This window comes from Arvicanthis niloticus, chromosome 24 (assembly GCF_011762505.2).
Source record: "Arvicanthis niloticus isolate mArvNil1 chromosome 24, mArvNil1.pat.X, whole genome shotgun sequence".
In the NCBI taxonomy this organism is placed as follows: domain Eukaryota; kingdom Metazoa; phylum Chordata; class Mammalia; order Rodentia; family Muridae; genus Arvicanthis; species Arvicanthis niloticus.
The window spans coordinates 31287214-31311759 of record NC_133432.1 but is presented as its reverse complement, the minus strand read 5'-3'; the positions used below and the strand labels follow the sequence as shown (position 1 = coordinate 31311759).

The 24546-nt window shown below is 50.5% G+C and overlaps 1 protein-coding gene across 5 annotated transcripts; it reads right to left on the bottom strand.

Moving 5' to 3' along the window:
- Window positions 1–2493: 2493 nt before the first annotated feature.
- On the bottom strand, window positions 2494–24202 carry Chst12 (carbohydrate sulfotransferase 12). 5 transcript variants are annotated; one of them, XM_076923518.1, is made up of 3 exons: window positions 24087–24192; window positions 6253–6323; window positions 2494–4193 (listed from the first exon to the last, which is right to left on the bottom strand). In XM_076923518.1, exon 3 carries the CDS (start codon window positions 4113–4115, stop codon window positions 2856–2858), a length of 1260 nt encoding a protein of 419 aa, XP_076779633.1. In that variant the 5' UTR covers window positions 4116–4193; window positions 6253–6323; window positions 24087–24192; the 3' UTR covers window positions 2494–2855. The 5 variants fall into 5 exon arrangements, with proteins under 5 accessions (XP_076779633.1, XP_076779635.1, XP_076779634.1 ...); XM_076923520.1 differs by lacking the exon at window positions 24087–24192 and adding an exon at window positions 23366–23383; XM_076923519.1 differs by lacking the exon at window positions 24087–24192 and adding an exon at window positions 10834–11004.
- Window positions 24203–24546: the final 344 nt, after the last annotated feature.

Here is a 24546-nt window from a genome sequence, read left to right as displayed (position 1 = left end):
TTAATGAAGAGTCAACCGGTCAGAGCAGAGCCTTGAATATAGTGTTTGCTGTGACCTTAGATCGCCAGTGCCATGTAAACAAACAACAGGTTTGGCAGTGCACGCCTGTCACCCCAGCACTAGGGGGTAGAGACCCCAGAGAGCACCAGCTCCATGTTCCTATGAATTCCATGTCTACTTTGCTGCAATGGACTGATAAGTCTCAGCCATGAGTAAAATAAATCCTCCCCTCTGGGCTGACAAGATTGCTCAGCAGGTGAGGTGCTTGCTGCCAAGTCTAACATGAGTCCACTCCCATGGAAGAAGCAGAGAATCAACCCCTGTAAGTTGGCCTCTGAATCCACATATGGGTATGCATCCGTGTGCACATACACACACAAATAAGTAAATGTAATTTAAAGCTAAATCCTTCCTTCAGATGTTTGGCCACAACAACAGGTAACTGGTCATCTCCCTGGTGGTTTGAATTAGACTCTCCAGGAAAAAATCCTTGATCTCAATGACAGTGTTTTTGGCAGAGGAAGTGGTCATGAATATTCATTACTCTTCATGAATATTAATATTACTGTTAATATTTTATAATGTTGATAATATCCAGTGCCTGCCTACACAAACACCACCTCGGAGGGTCCTATGGCATCTCTTTTTCTTAATGGGACATCTTCAATTATAGTTTGTCAAATACCAACATATTCATTCAATAGCATAGTCAGGACCCTGTGTGTTACATTAAACACCACATATCCAATTTTTTCATGGAGGGACTTTATACAGGTGCTTTACCACTGAGCCACACCCCAGCCCCTCACTGGGGGATTCTAGGCAGGGGCTCTACCACTGAGCCACACCCCAGCCCCTCACTGGGGGATTCTAGATAGGGGCTCTACCACTGAGCCATACCCCAGCCCCTCACTGGGGGATTCTAGGCAGGGGCTCTACCACTGAGCCATGCCCCCAGCCCCTCACTGGGGGATTCTAGGTAGGGGCTCTACCACTGAGCCACACCCCAGCCCCTCACTGGGGGATTCTAGGTAGGGGCTCTACCACTGAGCCACACCCCAGCCCCTCACTGGGGGATTCTAGGCAGGGGCTCTACCACTGAGCCACACCCCAGGCCCTCACTGGGGGATTCTAGGCAGGTGCTCTACCACTGAGCCACACCCCAGCTCCTCACTGGGGGATTCTAGGCAGGGGCTCTACCACTGAGCCACACCCCAGCCCCTCACTGGGGGATTCTAGGCAGGGGCTCTACCACTGAGCCACACCCCAGCCCCTCACTGGGGGATTCTAGGCAGGGGCTCTACCACTGAACCACACCCCAGCCCCTCATTGGAGGGTAGTACTCTATCACTAAGCCCTTTTTCAAGTTTTGAGATAAGATTTCACTGAGTTGCCTTGAACTCACACTGCAGCCCAAGCAGGCCTTAAACTTTGATTCCAAGTAACAGGGATACCAGGCTTAAGTCACTAGGCTTGAACACCTGGCTTAAAGGAAGAGCTGGGGTGGAGACTTGGCTTTGCTCTGAGGTTCTGACCTGAAAACAATTTGTTTTCAATGCCATTTCAGTAGGGATCCCTGAAGATTTATCTCCGCTTCCCCTTTTCAAATGCATCACTTCGTAATAGGGCTCTGGGGCTGAAGAGATGGCTCAGTGGTTAGGAGTACCAGCTGTTCTTCCAGAGGATCTGGGTTCAATTCCTAGCACCCCCATCAGGCAGCTCACAAGAGTTTCAACACTCTCTTCTGGTCTCCTCAGACACCTATGCTGACATTAGGGTTTTCACACTCAAAGGGTGCACCTGCTTCTCCTAAGAATAAAGGCCAAGGAGCTGGAGTGACATCTCAGTGGTAAAGAACACTGCCTACTCTCCCAGAGGACAGGACACTCACAACCCTCTCAAACTGAATCCTTGGGGATCCAACACCCCCTTTTAGCCTCTATGGGTATTCCATACATGTGGTACACAGTCATACATAGAGGCAAAACACACCCGTACATATAAATAATTTAAAAAAAAATAATTATTTAAAAATAAGTAAATATTGAAAATAATTAGTTATTTAAAAATAATTCTTTAAAAGCCTGTGATGGCTGGGCTGGATAGTCCGGGTATGTCCCCTAGGGGGTCTAGGTGTTGGAACTTGTTCTCAGGGGATTAGGGGAGTCTGAAGCTGAAGGAGCCCAGGCTCTCAGGAGGTGAGACTCAGCCACACTGCTTCCTGTATGGTGAGATCACTCCTTGCACACATCCCAGCCTCCTGTCCGACGGTCTTACAGAAGCTGGTGCTAGTGCCAGGCCCTTAACAATTACTGAACCTCAGGGACTTTGTTACAGTCACCCCACCCCACCCCCATCTAAAACAGCCAGCTTCACATTTAGGCTCTTCTCCAGTGAAGAGGCTTTTGAGGTGGTCCACCTCCAGGGGAGGAGTGAGACTCGTCTATCCCATGAGCCCCCGGCCTAACCCAAAGAACCACAGGAAAGCCAGGGTGCGGGCGCTACACTTTACTCCAGCTTCCTCCCACTTTCGTATTAAATATATCTGAAATATATTAATCTTAGAAAACAGTATTAACACAGTGTTCCATGAATACGGGCCGTGGAGTAAACAAATCCAGATTGCAAAAGGGTGGGGGTGGGGATGGTGCAAAACTCTGGAGAGTGAGGTGCTTGGGTCTCGGTTGTACCATGGTCTCCAGAGGGGAAAGACGTGGCATCCTCTGCCTGTCACACCAGGAAGAAGGAAAGGAAGCCAGGAGAGAACCCAGGAGGCCACAAGGTCCCATCCTCAAAGGACCGCCTCATGGGACAGTCATTCAGTTTACTGGGGCAGCCTGAGGGATTATGGGAGCTCAATCCCTGAGCAGGTTTTCTGGCTTGGGGTAGCCAAAGAGAACAAAGTCGGCCTCGTAGAGTTTATAGAGCTGTTGCCTCCAAGCCAGGGGGATGTTGGCGAACCAGTCTTCCTCCCAGCTGCTGGCCGTCCTGTTCCGGTAACTGGGAGGGAAGTGGAGCTGGGAGTCTACCTTGAGGGACCTCAGGAGCTGGGCTGCATCCTCGTCTAGGGTCTCCAGCTTCCCCACGAAGTCATAGTCTATCTGGCACGGGTGGCAGAGGCGGTACACCTGTCGCCAGTGCTCGTTGAAAGGCGCCAGCTTCTCCGTGTGTGGGTCCAGGAGGTACTGGATGAAGTTGGCGAAGGAGACCTTGAGGCCGGCGCTGAAAGCCTCGCTCACCGAGGCGGGCAGGCTGGTGTGGTTGCCGTACAGCCGGAGCATGGGCACCGCGAACTTGCGGTAAAACTCCTCGTTCTCCAGCTCGAACTTGCTGCGGAAGGCCGAGATGAGGCGCACGAAGGGGTCGCGCACGAACAGGAACTTGGTGTACTTCTTCAGCTTGACCTTCATGAGGTGACGGGAGAACTTCCCGTAGCGGCGCCAGAACTTGTTGAAGGTGAGGTGCGTGCTGGTGTTGTGCACGTGCTCCCGGGGGATGTCCAGGGGGTCTCGGTAGGGGCTGCCCCGGTCCAGCAGGCTCTCGCTTAGCACGATCATCACACGCTTCCAGTTGGTGCAGGCCACCTTGGGCACGTAGCAGTAGATGATGCCGTGGCGGTCGTCCACGATCAGGTGGTTCAGTTCATAGTTGGGGATGTCGTCAAAAGAGCGGTCCTTGGTGGGGAATGCCAGGCTGGCGTTGGCACAGAAGTCTCTCAACAGGCTCCTCCTCTCGGCCTGCTGCCTGTCCCGGTCTGGGTTCTGCTGGGCATCATGGGTGGACCAGTCGTAGCCTCTCACGTTCTCCTCCATGTGGCTCAAGACTGGCTTGCTGGGGGTGAGCGCCTGGGGTTGCTCACTTTTTCTCCTAGAAAGGTCGTTGTGCTTCGTGTCAGAACTAAGGAGTGTATCCAAAAACTCGCCCACATCGGAAGTGAACAAGTCCTCCTCGACCAGCCCCTGGGTGGGAAGGGGTTCTAGGATGTGTGGCCTGGACAGGGACGTGTGCAGATAGAAGTGGGCAGTGCCTACGTTGTCCCAATATACAATGATCAAAAGGATCATGAGGACCGACCCTAGTACCAGCCACAGCCGGAAGAGCCGCGGCTTGGTCATGCTGCCCTGGGCAGGGCCCACACCTGGCCCTTTACTTCAGCCTTGTGTTCAGCTGGGACATGGTGCTGGGAGATGGACCTGCAGAGGCCAGAACACACGAGGTTAGAGGTTCAGAAGAACACGGACTGTTCTCCCACATGCAGGGCTTTCGGTGGTGGGATTTCTCCCCCCACCCCCAATCAACCAGCCCACTTGCATGTCCTGCCTCTAGCCTAACTGTGTAAATTCTGGTTGGGGCTTCAGTTACTCCATCTTGGGGTGTCACCAAAGTAAGTAGAGACCTTTTTGTCCCTGCGATGAAAAAGCTTAAAGGGATAGCCAGATGTCCCAGTGGATAGAGAGTTTATAGTGAAAACATGAGAGCCCAAGTTAGAGCCTCAGAATCCGATTCATCCAGGTGTGGCCAGGCACATTGGTGACACCCTTGATCCTAACACCAGGGAGGCAGAGGTAGGCAGATCTCTATGAGTTGGAGGCCAGCCTGGTCTACACAGTAAATTACAAGACAGCCAGGACTGTGTAGAGAGTCTCAGTCTCTCTAAGTCTCTCTCTCTCTCTCTCTCTCTCTCTCGCTCTCGCTCTCGCTCTCGCTCTCTGTTTTGTTTTTCGAGACAGGGTTTCTCTGTGTAGCCCTGGCTATCCTGGAACTCACTCTGTAGACCAGGCTGGCCTCAAACTCAGAAATCGGCCTGCCTCTGCCTCTCAAGTGCTGGGATTAAAGGTGTGCGCCACCACTGCCCAGCTTCTTTTTTGTTTTTGTTTGTTTGTTTGTTTGTTTTTGACCCTGTCTCAAAAAACAAAACAAAACAAAACAAAACAAAAAAAACAGAAAATAAATGTAGTGTGGTGGCACTTAGGAGGCAGAAGCAGGTGGGTCTCTGAATTTGAGGCCAGCCTGGTCCCTACAATGAGTTTTAGGACAGCCAGGGCTATACAGAGACACCCTATCTACAAACCACTCCCATCCCACCCCAACCCAATCAAACAAATGAAAGCCAGTGTGGAGGTGTGTGCTTGTAATCTCAGCCCTGGAGATGCAGAGACAGTCAGGAGGATTCCTGGGCTACGCTGGCTAGCCTGGCTAGCCTAGTGGGCAAGTCTCATGCCCCAGAGAGAGACATGTTTCAAAAGAGAAGGTACATAGCCCCAAGGGAATGATGCCTGCGGTTGACCTCTGACCTGCACACACATCCTACACACACGTGCACCTGCACAAATACACACTCACATACACCCACATACAAACCCAAGACGATGGTTCTGAGGATGATGCCTGCGGTTGATCTATGGCTGCCAGCCTTTGTATACCTCTGCCCGCACACAGCTTCTCTCACATATACACACAGACACATAAAATACATCTTATAATAAAATAATTAAAAAAAAAAAAAAAAAAAACAGAAAGGAAAGAAAAGGGTTTCCCAGAAACTAACCACTCAAGGAGATGCCAAGGAGGAAGGAAAGGAGGTTGCCATGAACTTCCATCACCAGGAGGCTAAAGCTGCCCAAACCACTCTTCTCCTAAAACCCTTCCACACTGCATTCTCAGACAGAGTAAGCACAGCTAAGCCAGGCCCTGTGCAGCATGCAGTGGGACATCAGTAAAGTGACTTGCCGCTAGCACAGACTGGCCACATGTGGGTAATCAGAGTGCCCAGATGAGCCTAAAGCCATACCAGGGGTGAGCAATCTGGTTCCTAGGTTCCAAAGCGTGATCAGTGGTCCCCAAGGAAGTGCATCTGTCCCATGAGAGACCACGGTCATGCTCACAGTAGCTTGGTGACAGGTCCAGTAACATCCATCCCACTTAAGCTCAGCACCAAAGGGAGAGCGCAGCAGGGTCTCCTGGGAGACCGCCCCTCACAGCGGCAAAGCAGATACTCCATTCCCACTCACATCCAAGTTCCAGGTGGCAACCATGGGGCCCAAGCAGGAAGTTGATCTCTAACATCTATCCACAGGGACAAGAGGTACTGCGACTGTCAGCATGCTGGCCTGGTACTGGGCTTTGACCCAACCTGGAGTCAACTGCTAGGAGGAGCTGGTTAGATGGTGTGAAGTGGGATTAGCCAAACTGACTCCATGCCTATCTCAAAGCAAGACCCAGAGGGGGCCTGAGTTCCACCTTTACTCTCACCTCCACGGCACCGAGTAGGCTGGACAGAGGAGATGAAGGCAGAGCTGGTTGTCACTCCACTTTCTTCATTCCTTTCCAATGGGACAGAAAATATTAGTCATACAAACACTAACCAAAAGCAAGCAGAAGCAGTTATATTACTAGCAGATGAAGAAGAAAACTTCAGAACTCAAGAAAAGGAAAGATGTTACATCATCACAGAAAATTCAACCCACAAAGGAGACATAATAACCGCGAACACGTATGTATCACACAGTATAGCTTCAAAATACATAAAGCAAAAATTCAGACTGGGGATGTAGTTCAGCTAGCAGATACTGAGACCTGGATTCTATTCCCAGAACTGCATAAAACTAGTTGTGGTGGCACATGCCTATGATCTGAGTACTCAGGAGGTGGAGGCAGGAGGATCAGAAATTTGGGGTCATCCTGGTCTACATAGTAAGTCTGAGGATAACCTGAGCTACATAAGACCCTCTCTTCCCACCCCTCTCCCCCAATATATATATATAGTTTGTTTGTTTGTTTTTCGAGACAGGGTTTCTCTGTGTAGCCCTGGCTGTCCTGGAACTCACTCTGTAGACCAGGCTAGCCTCGAACTCAGAAATCCGCCTGCCTCTGCCTCCCAAGTGCTGGGACTAAAGGCGTGCGCCACCACTGCCCGGCTTAAACTGTATTTTTAAGGTATGTTTGGGAGTGAGGATCCACAATTATACTTGGAGACTTGAACATCCCATTCTTGTCTTTACATTTGATTTTGTTTGATTACACGTATTTGTGTGTCTGTCTGTCTGTGTGGGTATCTGCATTCAAATGCAGATGTCTTCTGAGCCCCTAAAGCTGGAGTCACAGGTAGATATGAGAACTGATGTGGTTGCTGGGAACCAAACTAGGGTCCTCTGTGAGAGCAGCACACCCTGACTGCTGGGCCATCTCTCCAGTCCTCACTAGGGTCCTCTGTGAGAGGAGCACACCCTGACTGCTGGGCCATCTCTCCAGTCCTCACTAGGGTCTTCTGTGAGAGCAGCACACCCTGACTGCTGGGCCATCTCTCCAGTCCTCACTAGGGTCCTCTGTGAGAGCAGCACACCCTGACTGCTGGGCCATCTCTCCAGTCCTCACTAGGGTCCTCTGTGAGAGCAGCACACCCCGACTACTGGGCCATCTCTCCAGCCCTGACATTCCAGTCTTGATAACTAAGAGAATCACAGGCCAGGATGAAGCTGACAGATGAATGCTTCCTGATACAGTGGAATTCACTTTTTCCCTTCAGAGCAACAAAGCATTCGACACAGTAGGCCAAGCGTAGACACAGTTAAGAGAACTAAAGTCGTTCAGAATTCTTTGGTTATAATAGAGTAAAAACTAGATCTCAATATCAGAAAGGGAAATCTTCCAATACTTGGGAATCAAATGGCCCTCTTTTAAACCTCTGGGCTAGAGAATTTTTGTTATTGATTGTTCTTTGAGATAGTGCCTCACTACATGGGCTAGACTAGTTTCAATTTGCCAGCCATCTTGGCCTCAAAAGAATTTTTTCCTATGTTTTCTATCTCCAGGGTAGTCTCCATTTGTGATTTCTTTATTGTTTCTACTTCCATTTTTAGATCCTGGGTGGTTCTGTTCAATTCCTTCACCTGTTTGGTTGTGTTATCTTGTAATTCTTTAAGGGATTTTTGTGTTTCCTCTTTAAGGGCTTCTACCTGTTTACCTGTGTTCTCCTCAAATTCTTTGAGAGTGTTATTTATATCTTTCTTAAAGTCCTCTATCATCATCATTAGAAGGGATTTTAAATCTGAATCTTGCTTTCCTAGTGATACAGGGAATTCAGGACTTTCTTGTGTGGGAAAACTAGATTCTAATGATGCCAAGTACCCTGGGTTGCTGATGCTTATGTTCTTGTGCTTGCCTTTTGCCATCTGGATCTCCTTAGTGCTACCTGCCCTGTCTCTGACTGGATCCTGTCTTTCCTATTATCTTGGTTGTGTCAGAACTGTTTGGGGTGGGTATTGCTGCTGGGGTTAGAACTGAGGCTCAAGATCTGGTCAGTCCTCGGGCGCAGACTGGAATGAACCTGTGCTCCCGGCCAGGAGTGAATTCCTAGGTCCCAGTTACTCCCTGTTTGGGGCGGGTGTTGCTGTCTCCTTACCTAAAATACTGCCGGGATTAGAGCTCCTGGGAGCCCCGCTTCCTCTGGGTTCTGTGAGATTGAGTGCAGAGGTGTAGCCCGGGATCTGCTCAGTGCTTGGGGGAAGATGGGAAGCCTCGAAAGAATTTTTTAAGCCCATGCATGGTAGCATACATGGGGCGGGGGCATGCACCATCAGAACACACAGGTAGAAGTCAAAGGACAACTTCTCTGCAGTCGGTCTTCCCCTCCCTCCATCTCTTAGTCCAGCCGTTATGTTTATTACCAATGCTTCAGGCCAGCTCTTCCCTCTCTGCCTCCTGGTCTGCCTTAGGAATGCTGTATTAGATACACAGCGCGGCATCCGGCTTTCTATGTGGGTTCTGGGGAGTCAAACGCATCACACCTACACAGCTAACACTACCCACAGAGGAGCCACCTCAGCCTCTTAAAGGAAAGACTTAAAAGGACATCGGACTGAATGAAAAGTGAGAATACAACACACTGAAACCCACGGACCCTAAGCTAGCAGGGCTCGAGGCACTGGAAAGGGGAGACCACAGATCAATGGTCTAAACTCTGCCAGGTGTGGTGGCACATGCCTGCAATTCCAGCAGAGGTGAGAGGACCTCCATGAGTTCAAGTCCAGGCTGATGCACATCGTGAAACCCTGTCTAACAAGCAAGCGAACAAAAACAAGTAGTTATCTATTTATATAGATAAATTGATAATAACTTATAATATCTATTATCTACTTATATAATTTATATAAATAATAGATAATAATATTTATAAACAGTAAATATCTATTTATATAGATTAAAAGCTCCCAACTCTCACAACCTCTGCAGGGAAAGACAATAAGGGCTAGAACAGAAATCGGTAAACCAGGAGACAGGTAAAATAAAGAAATCAATGAGACAAAAACCTAGTTTTTAGGCAAGGATGGTGATGCCCCATGTACTGAGATAAAGGACTGTGAGCTCAGGCTAGACTGGACTCCATGTCACACCCTGTCCATAAATACTTCAAGTATTAAGCCTGCTACAGAGCCAAGTGGACTGTGGAAGCCACTCCTCACTCATGCACTAGGATGCATAACGATGTTCCAACGTCTCAGTGCTCACAGACCTGCTTATTTAAAACGTGGGACGGCGGGCTGGAGAGACGGTAGCGGTTAAGAGCATTAGCTGCTCTTGCACAGGACCAGAGTTTGTTTTCCAGCACCTACAGGACACAACTGCCTTGGAACTACAGTTCTAGGGGACCTGACACCATCTTCTGGCCTCCGTGGACACCAGGCACATATATGGTACCCAGACATACATGCATGCAAATTTCTCATCTGTAAAATAAGTAAGTCTTTCAAACAAACAAAATTTGGAATGAAGATATGCATGAAATTAGGTTTGGAGGACTAGAGAGATGGCTCAGCAGTTAAGAGCACTGGCTGCTCTTCCAGAGGTCCTGAGTTCAATTCCCAGCAACCACATGGTGGCTCACAACCATCTGTAATGGGATCTGATACTCTCTTCTGTTGTGTCTGAAGAGAGTGACAGTGTACTCATATAAATTAAATAAATAAATCTTAAAAAAAAAAAAAAAAAAGAAAAGAAAAGAAAATAGGTCTGTTAATAAGTCCCATCTGGATTCTTAGAGGAAGTAAGACATGGTACTAAATCTCAGAGTTACCCTCTAATGCCACACTGAGGCTGAAACTAGGGGTTTCGCATACAACAGGCAAGCATTCTCTAGCTGAGCCAAACCTCCAGTAGCACATTGGGGGATTCTAGGCAGGTGTTCTACCACTGAGCCACACCCCAGCCCCTCACTGGGGGATTCTAGGCAGGGGCTCTACCACTGATCCACACCCCAGCCCCTCACTGGGGGATTCTAGGCAGGGGCTCTACCACTGAGTCACACCCCAGCCCCTCACTGGGGGATTCTAGGCAGGGGCTCTACCACTGAGCCACACCCCAGCCCCTCACTGGGGGATTCTAGGCAGGGGCTCTACCACTGAGCCACACCCCAGCCCCTCACTGGGGGATTCTAGGCAGAGGCTCTACCACTGAGACACACCCCAGCCCCTCACTGGGGGATTCTAGGCAGAGGCTCTACCACTGATCCACGCCCCAGCCCCTCACTGGGGGATTCTAGGCAGGGGCTCTACCACTGATCCACACCCCAGCCCCTCACTGGGGGATTCTAGGCAAAGGCTCTACCACTGAGCCACACCCCAGCCTCTCACTGGGGGATTCTAGGCAGGGGCTCTACCACTGAGCTATATCCCTATCCAAAGATTCCCTTTGGATAGCCAAACCCCATTGTTCCCTCATCCAGCTTTGAAGTTGTCCTGGTAGAACAATGAGTCCACACACAGCCAGACCTGGGCCAGCTACAGTCCCTCTCAAAGGTGACAAACCTGTGGGCTCTGTCCACTAAGACACACTCACCTTCCAGTCCGAGAGGCCCGGGTTCATTTTCAACATCAAGGAGGCCTCTCTTAGCCTGTCTGACCTCAGACAAACCACTAAACAGCAGTTCCAGAACTGAGTCACTGCACACAGGAAAGCGTTCTGTGTCAGCAGCTCTTTGAAGGGGCCCGCACTGCCACTTTAAAGTCACAACTCCCAGGACTGCAGGAACAGCAGCAAAGGAGAGGAAAAGGCCTGCCAGGTCAGAACCACCACCAACCGGCTTTGTTTTGTTTCGTTTTCAAGTAGTTTGTGATCTAGGAATGTCTAGCCTTGTTTCCAGACACATGGGGGGGATGCTATGCTGCCTTCTGTGAGAGTTGGGGAGTCAGCGGAGAGTGGTGAGGCAGAGAACCACAGCCATGGTCCCTGCTGGCCTCAAAAACAGTCAGGGACCACAAATGACCTCAGAGAGTAATTTTCCATTTAAAAAATAAGGGTGTTATTTTCAAATCCAAAATCTCCAACTCTTTCAAAACAGCAGTCAACACAGGGCCCCGTATGCTCTGAAGCAGGGGGAGCAGGCCGCAGGGTGGGATGGGATGGCAAAAGGACCTGCCATCAGGTAGACTTGCAACAGCTGTGGGACCAGGGCTCAGCTGTCAGCAGGACACCTCAGACACTGGGTCTCACCCAGATGCTCAGCCTGGAGACTTTCACAGGTCTGGGTCCCATGTGCTCCTAAGTGTTCGGATAACCGGGTCAGGTTCAACACCAAACACAACAGTCAGGGAGGTGCAGTTGCCTGCAACATGGCTACCAGATACTTCTCTCACCCACCACATAAATAACACAATGGAACAGTCAAGCCAGCCAGCCAGCAGGCGGGCGCCATGTTGGTGCTCGACTGTTTCAAATCACACTTCACGCGAACATGAAGAGCCAGGTGGCCAGGGCACATTAGTCACCATAGCTGGGAGTGAGGGCGCAAGCACAGTCATACTCCCATAAAGGGTGGGCTCTGTTTTTCAGACTCAGGACCATCAGGCAAGAAAGTTAAATGACAGGGGAGGTTCCTTTTGTCTGTCAACAGGACCAGACCACTGGAAGCCCAGATATTTAGCCAAAGGCTATTCTGCGACTGTGGAGATGGCTCAGTGGGTGAAGTGTATCAACCAGAAAAACACAACTCTCATCTCACAGGGGACAAAATAGTTTATTCTGAGCCTAAAGGAGTGACCAGGCCCTGGCATGGATGTAGGTTACCCCAGATTCCATGTTCCAATGTGGTAACAGTTTGAAGTCATTAATAGTAAGAGAGCAAAGACAGTCACAGAGTAAGATGCCTTTCAAACACTGGCGGAAACATCATGTAGGCGGTCACAGCAAATTAAAGAGATCTCTGCCGCAGGCCTCAGATGCTGACGACACTGTCAGCTCTCTGGCTGGGGGAGCTAAGGTGTCTGTCTGTCCATGTGAAAGGTTTGCCTGCTAGTCAAGAGGCTTTCGGGTCAGACAGAGGTGGGCAACAAATGACTACTAAGGCAGTCAAAGACTGTTCAAGATAAACTGGAATTAGGCTCCGGACCTGCAACATCCCAACCTCCCCCATCACTAACAAACACTTAACACACATAGACACAGACACAACACACATGGTCATTCTGAGTGTGTGCATGAAGGTGGACGAGATGAACGTTCAAATGGGGAAACTAAGACTACAGCTGGGACTGGTGGACACACCTGTCATCCTAGCAGTGCCATGATGATGAGGCAGGAGGATTACAGGTTGGAGGTGTGGCTTGGGTGACATAGAGAGATCCTGTCTCAGAAAGAAAGAAAGAAAGAAAGAAAGAGAGAGAGAGAGAGAGAGAGAGAGAGAGAAGGAAGGAAGGAAGACAGACAGACAGACAGACAGAAAGAAAGAGAAGGAATGAAGGAAGGAAAAGAAAGGGAAGGGAAAATAAAAGAGCTGAGAATGTAGTCCAATGGCAGGGTGCTCACCTACCACACAAAATACCCTAGGTTCAATTTCATTACATGTGTTTGCATGTGCGCGTGCGCGTGTGTGTATACGTGTACAAGCACACATGTATAAGCACACTTATGTGTGCATACTAGATTGGCAGGACATGGCAGTGCACACCTTTAAACCCAGTACTCAAGAGGCAGGTGGATCTCAGTGAGTCCTGGGCTAGCCTGGTCTACATAGAGAAAACCTGTCCTTAAAAAAAAAAAAAAGCAGATTGCCCTGACCAATGCAGTGGACCTCCTCTATCCAGCTCATACCAGAATAGAACAATAATATCAACCAAAATCCCAACAGGCTTGTTATAAAAATTGACATATTTGTAAAACAAAGTTCATTATGAAATGCAAAGAACTTACAAAGGTCAAAGCAAGGTGACTTGTTCTCCATGTGGCTGTCTTTAACTGGGACTCTGCTATCTGAGCCTATACTTCTTGGCCTTATCACTGAGACAATCTCAATCTCCCTTACCCCAGCTCTCTCATTCTCTTTCCTTTTCTCTTTGTTCCAGCTTCTTTGTAGCGCTGGGGACAGAACCCAGAGATTCATGGATGCTAGAAATGTACCCTATCGTCCCAGCCCCTCACTGGGGGATTCTAGGCAGTTGCTCTACCACTGAGCCACACCCCAGCCCCTCACTGGGGGATTCTAGGCAGGGGCTCTACCACTGAGCCACACCCCAGCCCCTCACTGGGGGATTCTAGGCAGGGGCTCTACCACTGAGCCACACCCCAGCCCCTCACTGGAGGATTCTAGGTAGGGGCTCTACTACTGAACTTTTCTCTCTCTCTCTCTTTTTTTTTTTTCATTTTCATTTTTGATACAAAGTCTCCTAAATTGCCAATATTGGCTTTGGACTCCCAAAGTAGCCAGACAGTCCTGGAATGTGCCATCCCCTGGTCTCAGTCTCTCAAGTAGCTGAGATAATTGGCATGAGTTGCCTGCTGGGCTTACATTAGCCGAGTCCATACAGTCATCCTCCTTGTGCACGCACACTCCCTGCATTGGCTGTTTCTCTGCAGAAAGCTACCTAACTAGCAACATTCACTTTGCTACTTGGACTCGGGGTTTGTCCCTTTGTCTAATCATACAGTCAGAAACTTCACTGCAAGTCAGTGGGAAATGCATGGGAAAGTGAAGGGACAGACAGCAATGTGCTTTGGTGGGAGGGAGGGAGGGAGGGACAGAGGCCAAGCCAGGCACTGTCTGACACAGGTATGTCAGGGGACAGCCCCAGCTCCCAGCTCCCCTGGGGCTCCAGAAGCCCTGTGGGAAGGCATTCCTTCCCAACTGAGTCACTGGGACTCCTCTGAGCTTTCTTAACAGGCTTATTGAGAAATGATTGACATGCAATAAAACACGGTCTTCTTGTTTAATGTGTAGCTCAATGTGTAATTGAATGGGATTTGGCATATATATACTACAATTAATATTTCCAGCTGGGTATGGTGCTGCATGTCTGTCCTCCCAGCGCTAGGAGGCTCGGGGCAGCAGGGAGAGGAGCGTGCGTTACATGAGACCCTGCCTTAAAAATAGTAAGATGCTTCCAACACTCACCCTCTCATGCTCAACCCGGTGATCTGCCCTGTTTACTGCATCTAGACAGTAGATGGAGTCATATGGTACAGAGGCCTTGTTTGTAGGCTTTCTCGGTGTAATGGCTCTGAGGTTGGTTTGTTTTATGTGCGTTGATGTTCTGCCTGAATGAATGTCATATGTGTCTGTGTAAGAGCATCAGATCCTGGAGTTACAGACGGTTGTGAGCTACCATGTGGGTGCTGGGAATTGAACCCAGGTCCTCTGGAATAGCAGTCAGTGCCTTTTTTTTTTTTTTTTTTTTTTTTTTTTTTTGGTTTTTCGAGACAGGGTTTCTCTGTGTAGCCCTGGCTGTCCTGGAACTCACTCTGTAGACCAGGCTGGCCAGAACTCAGAAATCCGCCTGCCTTTGCCTCCCAAGTGCTGGGATTAAAGGCATGCGCCACCACTGCCCAGTTCAGTCAGTGCTCTTAACCACTGAACCACCTCTTCAGCATCTTGGGGGGGGCAGCAAGCTGTTCAGTTCTGCCGTTAATACCATGGCTTCACTAAAAGTCCCACCATGAGGTCAGTCGCCTGGAACCAGCAGGGCTCGGGCTCACTGGCTTATCAAAACCCTTCATTTAGGATGATGGGGAGACAGCTCAGTGGATCAAGGACTTGCCACACAGGCATGAGGACCTGACGAGAAGAGAACCTATTAACACCAGACACACTAGGGTGTAACCCCAGCACTCCTTGGACAAATGGTAGGTGAGAACAGGAGTCAAAGGTCAGCTACCTTGTGGACCGCAACCATGTTGACACCCTGTTTAAAACTGACGGCTGGGTCTAGAGAGATGCTCAGTGGAGCACTGGCTGCCCCTTCAGAAGACCCAGGTTCAGTACTCAGAGCCCACAAGGCAACTCAGGACCATTTCTAACTCCAGTATCAGGGGGTTCCACACTTCCTTCTGGTCTCCTGGGCACTACGCACATATGGTGTCTAAACATGCATGCAGGCAAATCACCCATACACATCATTTTTTTTTAAGGTATAAGGAAAGGCACGACATCCAACATTACCTTCTAATCCTGACACCACGCTCACATGAATCCACACGAACACATACACAGATCCTTCCTTTTCCGTTAATCCCACACCCTAAGTCAGAAAGCGCGGGTGAATAAAATTATGCAACAAACATCCACACTGATATAATAATTTATGCCAAATGAAAATCGAGAGCAAACTGGGTGTGGTGGTGACGCCGGCTCACAGCACTAAGGCTGAGGCAGAGAGGCAGGAGGAATTCAAAGGCAGCCTGGGTTACAGAGTCGGGTGGGGTGGTCTAAGGAAAAGCTTTAATGGACCTCGTGCAGACCCCAGTTTGAGCCTTATATCCACGTCAAAGGCTAGGAGCTGTGCGGGTGAGGTTCTGTAATCCCTGCAGAGAGAGCTGAGCCAGGAGCTCCTGGAGCTCTTTGGCAGCCAGCCTATCTGAATCTATGACCGCAGGCTAGTGATAAAGAAAATGACCCAGAACGAAAGCAAGGTGGACAACACCTGAGGACTGTTATCTGAGACTGTTATCTGGTTGCAGGCATGCACTCACACAAGGGGGAGTGTGAACATCAAGTTCAAATCTAGTCTTTGACCTCAAATGGCTTCTGCAGAGCTGGGCCTCAGGCACAGGGGCTATGAATCCTCATTTCTCTCTCTCTTTCTCTATCCCTCTCCCTCCCCCACCCCTCTCCTGATCTCTGAGTCTTTAGTCTGCAGCTTTCAAATACACAGGACATCAGTAAGGCTTAACAGGCCAAGAGCTCCAAACCAAATTGGGAGTTCTCCAAAGACAGGAATCATAGCTAATACATCTTCAATATTCCGTATACTACTCAAGGTTGTGTTGCCTGATCTAAAGAGAATTCACTTACAAGAGCTCAGTCAATTCAAATACACAGAAAAGGTACTTCGAATTACTACTGGATATGTTCCCAGATCAGTTTAGGATCTGTTTAGGGCCAGGCCTGACACAAGCCCCAGCTACTTAGGAGGCTGATGCAACACAATTTAAGTATAAAGCTTCCTGGGGGCTGGAGAGATGGATCAGTGGTTAAGAGCACTGTCTGTTCTTCCAGGGGTCCTGAGTTCAATTCCCAGCAACCGCATGGTGACTCATATCCATCAGTAATGGAATCCGATGCCCTCTTCTGGCGTGTCTGAAGACAGCTACAGTGTACTCATATATATAAAATAAAGAAATCTTTAAAAAAAAAAAAAATGTCTTCCTGGGAAACAGTGAGTTCAAAAACAGCCTGAGTAACCTAGCCAAGTTTTTATTTTGTCTCAAAATAAAAAGTTAAAAGGGGGCTGGTAGCTAGGGTATAGTGGTGCATAACTTTAATCTCAGCAGAGGCAGAATGTGATGTCTACATAACCAGTTCCAGGCCAACCAAGGTTACATAGTAAGTCCATGTCTCTAAAAAAGGAGAGCTTGAAATATAGCTTAGTAGAGAGAGTCTCTGCCTAGAATCCCCCAGTGAGGGACTGGGGCGTGGCTCAGTGGTAGAGCCCCTGCCTAGAATCCCCCAGTGAGGGGCTGGGGTGTGGATCAGTGGTAGAGCCCCTGCCTAGAATCCCCCAGTGAGGGGCTGGGGTGTGGCTCAGTGGTAGAGCCCCTGCCTAGAATCCCCCAGTGAGGGGCTGGGGTGTGGCTCAGTGGTAGAGCCCCTGCCTAGAGTCCCCCAGTGAAGGGCTGGGATGTGGCTCAGTGGTAGAGCCCCTGCCTAGAATCCCCCAGTGAGGGGCTGGGGTGTGGCTCAGTGGTAGAGCCCCTGCCTAGACTACCCCAGTGAGGGGCTGGGGGCGTGGCTCAGTGGTAGAGCACCTGCCTAGAATCCCCCAGTGAGGGGCTGGGGTGTGGCTCAGTGGTAGAGCCCCTGCCTAGAATCCCCCAGTGAGGTGCTGGGGTGTGGCTCAGTGGTAGAGTACCTGCCTAGAATCCCCCAGTGAGGGGCTGGGGTGTGGCTCAGTGGTAGAGTACCTGCCTAGAATCACCCAGTGAGGGGCTGGGGTGTGGCTCAGTGGTAGAGCCCCTGCCTAGAATCCCCCAGTGAGGGGCTGGGGTGTTGCTCGGTGGTAGAATATGTGTGTGAGCCAAGGTTCTATCTCCAGAACACAGCAGTAGACCATGTTGACTTTATTTGCAGTCTCTCCATATCCCGGGCCCCAGGTTCCTCTACCTACCCAGGTCTTTCTTGGTTCTCACTGTATTGCTCAATGACCCAACCCCTCCCCCTGCTTCTACCCTTTTCCCTTCCTGCCAAGATGCTGTGGTGAAAGCCAAGTAGGACACATCTCTGTAGCTAGTCCTCTGATCCATGGTGTCCCCTGGCTTCTAATTCTAACTTTGTCTGTGGTGGTGACCAGGCCGGTTCATCTCTCCTCTTGGTCACTCCAGTATAGCCAGAGGTTCCCTGTCATCAGCAGTGGCTCAGTGGGGCAGGCTATTGATGCACTGATGTCCCTCTGCTCGGCTACTCTCGGGGGCACTCCACAGCTCACTCTGTGCTAAGGCCTTCCTGATCATGCCTCAGAAAGTTAGGTCCCAGGACCCACAATCCCACAGCTGCGTGGCCAACTCTGTCGCTGCTCACCACGTAGTCACTGGCCATATTCCATCTTGTCTCTACAGGACCTGTTGCATCTCAGACCCATCGCACCGTGGAGACTGTCAGAACTTGCACTAAGTAACTCTGGGAGGGAGGACCCATCTTATTTGCCACAGCACGTCCTCAAGGCACCAAGCCCACGTGAGGTAGGCATCAGGAAGACTGACGACATTCTCCGCCATCCTAATTCTGAAGCTGGGGAAGGATCACTGATCTTCTCTCCACTTGTAAATAGGTTTTTAAGTCCCTTTGCAGGAACTGAGATGTCTCTGCGGGAAGCCTTTGCTGCCTAAGATGAGGGTGTGAATTTGAATCCTCTCACCCATATAAAAAGCTGGGCGTGTCTACACACATACCTGTAACCTCAGTTCTGGGGGTGAGTAGGAGACAGGAGGGTCCTGAGGCCACGCTGGCCAGCCAAGCCAAAACAGCAAGCTCCAGCAAGACTGCCTCAGAAAAAAAGGTTGGTGAGGGCTGAGGAGATGGCTCAGCAGTTAAGGGGAAGGGGTGGGGGTGGGGACTCTTCCAGAGGACCTGGGTTCAATACCAAGCACCCACAGGAAGCAGCTCATGACCGCCTGTAGCTCAAGGCCCAGGCCATTTAACATCCCCTTCTGACTTCTGTGAGCACTTGGACACAAGTGGGTACACAGACACACACACACACACAGACACACACACACATGAATAAAAATACATGTTAAAAAAACAGAAAAAGAAACAAAGACGGCACTAAGGGGCAGCACGGAGTCTTTGACAAACGACCAAGCGACTTAGCTGAGACAGGATACGGAGAACAATGGGAATAATAAGGGAAAATGCACTCAGGAAAGCCAAAGAGCTGCACACAAGCCAGCCAAGCACAGGAAGTTTCTTGCCCAAGACATCAATACCAGCGGAGACGGCTTCTGTCTATAATGAGAACGGAGCCCACCAAGTACCTTAGCAACCAGTATCCCTTCCTCCTCCCATCCTCACAGCTGCTTCCACCTCAGTCCCCCCCCCCGGCCCCCACGCTCAAGATATAGTCTCACTATGTAGTAGCCCAGGCTGGCCTCAAACTCAGAAATCCATTCACCTCCTGAGTGTTGGCACATATGTGGCTTTGACTGCCGGTTCCTTCTGTTGCACCTGCTAGCACTCAGTAGCTACCACTGGGTCCTGAGCTTTATAGCTCTGACTTCCATCTCAGCAGGTGACATCACAGTGTGTCCCCTCCCCTGCCACCCCTCAGGCATGTCACGATTCCAATTAGAGCAGCAGCCCGGTGTTTACATACACTGCCACGCAATGGAGAGACTATTCGCAGCTGGGACTACCAGGACACCGTAATTATTTTTCCTCTTCCCTCCCGCACAACAGTTTATTTTCCCGGGAACTAATAACAGTCTCGTGTTTTCCTTTGCTTTGTTTTCTATGTTCTTAGGACTAATCCAGCCTAAACTCTGCCAACTGTGTCAAGTCCCCTGCAGCTGTTCCAGTGCGAGAGATTCTGTCTCCTTGAAGCCCTTCCCCGTCCCCTCCCGTGCGCTGCTGGGGTCAGCAGCACCTGTGGCCATGGTGCCCTGCCGGTCCCTTGGTCCCCTCTCCCTACACAGCTCTTCTTGATCATCCAGGGCACACCCTGTCCTGCCCCCTCCCCCACCAACTCTCTCTTTTCAGGCTCAATACCTTATATAGGGATACAAGCTGGCCAGTCACCCTCAAGTCCAGGAGAAATTTGGACAGTATATGAAGTGTCTAGCCTATGCCCTCTTGCCTGAGGACAGAGTTCAAGGGAGACAAGGTTTTCCCCTCAGGAATTTTCTATTTACATATTTATTTTTGTTCTGGAGCGTGGCGGCCAGCAGTGACGGGCAGTAGCTGACGGAGGTGTCTTCCTCAATCACTCCCTGCTTAATTTTTTTAAGACAGAATTCTCACTGAATCCCAGAATTCACTGATTTAGTCAGAATGGTTAGCCAGTGAGCCTCAGGATCCTCCTGTCTCTACACCCTCTTTTCTGTCAGCATTGACCTGTAGGTATGTGTGGCCATACTTGGCTTCATGTGGGTGCAGGGGATCCAAACTCAGGTCCCAGTGCTGGCACAGTCTCTTATACATTGAGCTATCTACTAAATTTTCTGTTACGTATTTCTTTTTGAGACAGGTTCTCATGTAGCTCAGGCTAACCCCAAACTACTTGGTATGCTGCAGATGGCCCTGAACTTCCTATATCATTTTCCCCCCCCCCCCCCCATCAGCCGCCCCAGTGCTGCGATCACGTGAGCCACCAGGCCCTTTCTCACTGGCGTTTGAGATAGGGTCTCACTATGTAACAGAGGCTGGCTCTCACCTCCTACCTCAACCTCCCAAGCCCTCAGAAGACAGAGAGCACGTGCCACCATGCCCCCACCTCATCCTGTAAAGGATTATTAATTATTTATGACCTTTGGTTTTTGTTTGTTTTTTCAAGACAGGGTTTCTCTGTGTAGCCCTGGCTGTCCTAAAACTTAGTCTGTAGACCAGGCTGGTCTCAAACTCAGAGCTCCACCTGCCTCTGCCTCCTGAGTGCCACCACTGCCTGGCTCATTTATGAGTTTCTTTGGAAACTAGGCAATTGAGTGTTCCAACTGGGGACTGGCCAGTGTGACACGTGGGTCTTTTCTCCCAGGCTACTCTAGTTCTGAGAAGATCCTGCGTCCTCTTGGCCAAAGGGAAAGGCCAGTGGTATGGGTGGGCTGGTCAGGCTTGGGAGCTCAATGCTCGAGGGCAGCCCTTCCCCCACTGGCAACTGGGTCTGCTGTTTCCCATTTGGAAAGTTTCAGAGTTTCTAAATAGTTTTTGCAACCTCACTGGCTAAAAGCAGGAAGTATTATGTGAGAGGGCAGGCTATTTCCAGCCACATCTGTGGGCCAGCAACAGCCATCAGCAGGGGCACACACTAAACGGGTGTGAAACTCACAGCTAGCCCTTCGGCTCCAGGTCCTCCTCATCCAGCTCCTCCATCTCTCCCTCTTCCTCCTCTATCTCTCCCTCTTCTTCCTCCTCCATCTCTCCCTCCTCCTCCTCCTCCATCTCTCCCTCTTCCTCCTCCATCTCTCCCTCTTCCTCCTCCTCCATCTCTCCCTCCTCCTCCTCCATCTCTCCCTTCTCCTCCTCCTTCCTCCTCCATCTCTCCCTCCTCTTCCTTCCTCCTCCTCCTCTTTCTCCTTCAGCTCCTCCATCTCTCCCTCCTCCTTCAGCTCCTCTTGCCTCCACTTCTCCAGTACAGGGATTACAGGCACACACCACATTCTAGACACTTTTAATAACTGGACAGTGAAGATATAAGCTGTTTTAAATGGTGGTCCAGGGCCAGGGGTGTGGCTCAGCTGGTAAGGTGCTCACCTCATCGGTATAAAGCTCTGGGTTCTATCTCTAGCACACATAAACCAGGTATGGCAGCTCATGCCAATAACCCCAGGACTTGGGAGGCTGAAGCAGTAGGATCAGGAAGGAGTGCAGGGTCAACCTCGGCTACAGAGGTAAATGAGGCCAACCTGGGTTACATGAAACCCTGTTTTAAAAACTATATAGTGAGCCACACATGGTGGCACACACCTTTAATCCCAGCACTTGGGAAGCAGAGACAGGCTGATCTCTGAGTTCAAAGCTAGCCTGGACTACAGAGCAAGCTACTAGACAGCCAAACAAAAATTTGTGTGTGTATGTGAATATGTGTGAGTGTGTGTGTGAGTATATGTGTATGTATGTATGTGAGTGTGTATCTGAGTGTGTGAGTGTGTGTATGTATGTGTGTGTGGTGTTTCCCCACCTGATTTCTTTCAGTCTTATGAGTAACCAGACTGTTTTCCCTCACAGTACTTTCTGGCCTGGCCTTCCTAGAACAGAATCACTGCCCCACCCAGCCCTGGTGATCATGTGGTAATGACCATGAACTGACAGTCGATAGTCAGCTAAGTGTGAGCAGCCCTTCTGCCTGCCCCTCTTCTCTCGGCCCCTCTTCTCTCGGCTTCTCCCTGAAGCTAAGCCTGAATGCCGGAGGTCCCCAATGTTGCAGATTCTCCTCCCCCAGCACCCAGCACGGTGGGGACCAGACTTGCATCACTTCTTTCTTCTGCTCAGTTCTTACTGAATCCTATAGAGAGCCTCACTGCCCAGAGAAGCCCTGGGGAACCTCTGACTCTGCACCCCCTCCCTAACCACTGTGCCACACCCTCAATGACATGCACTGCATCTCCGTAAACCCCACACTTACCTGCCCTTCCTCTCCTCTAGGATCATGGGTTTACCTCTAACAGATCTGGTTCACGTCAAACCTCAACTGCAATTTTCAGCCATGGAACCTGGGCTCCAGCAGGGCATCGGGCTCTTCTCAAGCAGAAATGCACCCTCCCAGAGTTAGTACAGTGCTCGCCACGCAGGCACAAGGACCTGAGTCCAGATCCCCAGAACCCGCAGTGTAAAAATGTCAGATACAGTACTGTGCGCCTCAAACCTCAGGCCAGCCAGCCTTACCAAATTGGTGAGCTCTAGAGCAGTCTGTCTCACAGGAAGGATATGGCATTCCTGAGGATGACACCCAGTGTTATCCTTTGGCCTTCAATGCACCTGCACACACACATGGACATGCACGAAACCCCCTACCTGCCTCTCCAGAAACCAGTCTTTCCCCCACAGGCCCCAACCCTCAGGAGCACATCAGCTCAATGTCTCCTGACTCAGCTGCTTCCAGTCTTCATGCTTAGGGTTCCTTATGTTTGGTTAGTTTCTTTGAAGCCAGGCTAGCCTTCAACTGTAGACCCTCCTGCCTTCACCTCTTGGGTGCCAGGATTACAGGTTATGTGACACCTTTCCTGGCGTTCTCTTTGCATACTGCAAACATCTCTCATATACTTGGCACTCAAGTGGACCTGAACCAGGACGACCTGAGCTACTATGGTTCCCAGCATGTCACCCAATATGGTGGTTTGCCCATACAACAGGAAACTGAGGATGCAGACCCACGAACACGAGATGACAATAAACAGTGACCACCAGTGTACAAGCTCAGTCGCAAATCCCAGCAACTCATCTGCAAGGAAATTAAACATGAAGGCGCAGGCAGGCCCTTTTGTGATTTTTGTTTTAAGTCAGAGTCTTACCCTGTAGCCCAGGCTGCCCTCAAACTGACAGCAGTCCTTTTGCCTCAGCTCACAAGAACTGGCACCACACTCTGCCTTAGGCGACTCCAGAACTTGCAGTATCATACCCTGCACACAGCAGTTTCCCAACAATCTTTTTCCTCTCCTTCACACTCGGAAACGGGGACCTAACTCATGTCACCAAGCCTGTAGCCACACTATGGGGTCCCAGCAATCGAAGACTCACATTCTCATTCAACTCCGGGGCTCCCAGCGCAGCGTGGGTTTATAAAATAAATAATTTAAGAAGGGTGCAAACATTACAGCTCTGTGTGCGACAGCCAGGCGGATGTGCGGAGCCCAGGGTCTGCCAGCGATGTCTTCGTGGCCAGAAGCCCAAAGAGAAGATAGGTCCTACTGTTAGCCACTAATGCTCGGCTTCCTGTGTGGCCCACCAGGCATGAGGCTGCTGCTGGGGGCACCCGCAGCAAAGCACAGGGCAGGAGGATGCTCAGTAGACTGGGGTGAGATGTGAGGCCAGTGCTTGCTCGGTGCAAAAGCTGGCTTCAGAGACAGCCTCCTGCAAGGTCTCGCCGGAACACTGCAGCAATTGTCTCTGAACAATTGCTTTCTCGCCTGGACTCGTAAATAACTAGAGGCAGAACTGAGAAGGTGTCCCCTTCAGAGCCAGCCCCTGCTACTGCAAAGGAGATCCGCTAAGGGGCCACACCTTCTTCCACGCATTCTGCAGGGCTGCACAAGAAGACGGCTCAGAGAAGATGCGCGCTTGGCTAAGGTCACACAGCCAGCTGGACAGAACTGGGATCCGAACCTGGGACCACGTGGGAGCTGCCTAAGCCAGGCAGAATGAGATACGAATCTGCATCCCCAAACCGTGGACCATCGCCCCACCCTAGGACCCGGGACTCCCACGCACCCCTCACTCCGCTCGAGCCTGCGCTCCTCACCTAGCGCCCACTAGTCACCGCCGCCGCTGCTGATGTTGCTGCTGATTCTGCAGCCGATATCGCCTCCTCTCGCTAGCAACTCCGCCTGAGGCGCGGCCCCGCCCCCAGCCAGACCCCCCCCTCCATCCTCTCGCGAGAGCTAAAGAGCGGGACTACGCCCGTCCTTGATGCGCCTGCGCCACTTCTCCCCGTTCCTGCCCTCGCCAGCCAGTGCCATGTGGCACCTTATTTACGGCCAGAGATTGGTCCCACCCACCATCCCTGAGTGTCCCGCCCCTTCCGCAGCAACCAATCCGAGGTGGGGGCGTGGCTGATGTCAAGGGGCGTTGCCTGTCTCGCAGTTTGAACTTGCAGCGTGGGCCATGCAAGCTGACAATCCTGTCAGAGTTTATGGGGCTTAAGAGAGACCATGCAGGTAAAGCTCTTAGTGAGAGCCAGGCATGGTGCAGGCCTGTCACCC

Excerpts from the sequence above, each read along its gene's own strand:
- Chst12 (XM_076923517.1), bottom strand. The coding sequence starts at position 4,115 with ATGACCAAGCCGCGGCTCTTCCGGCTGTGGCTGGTACTAGGGTCGGTC.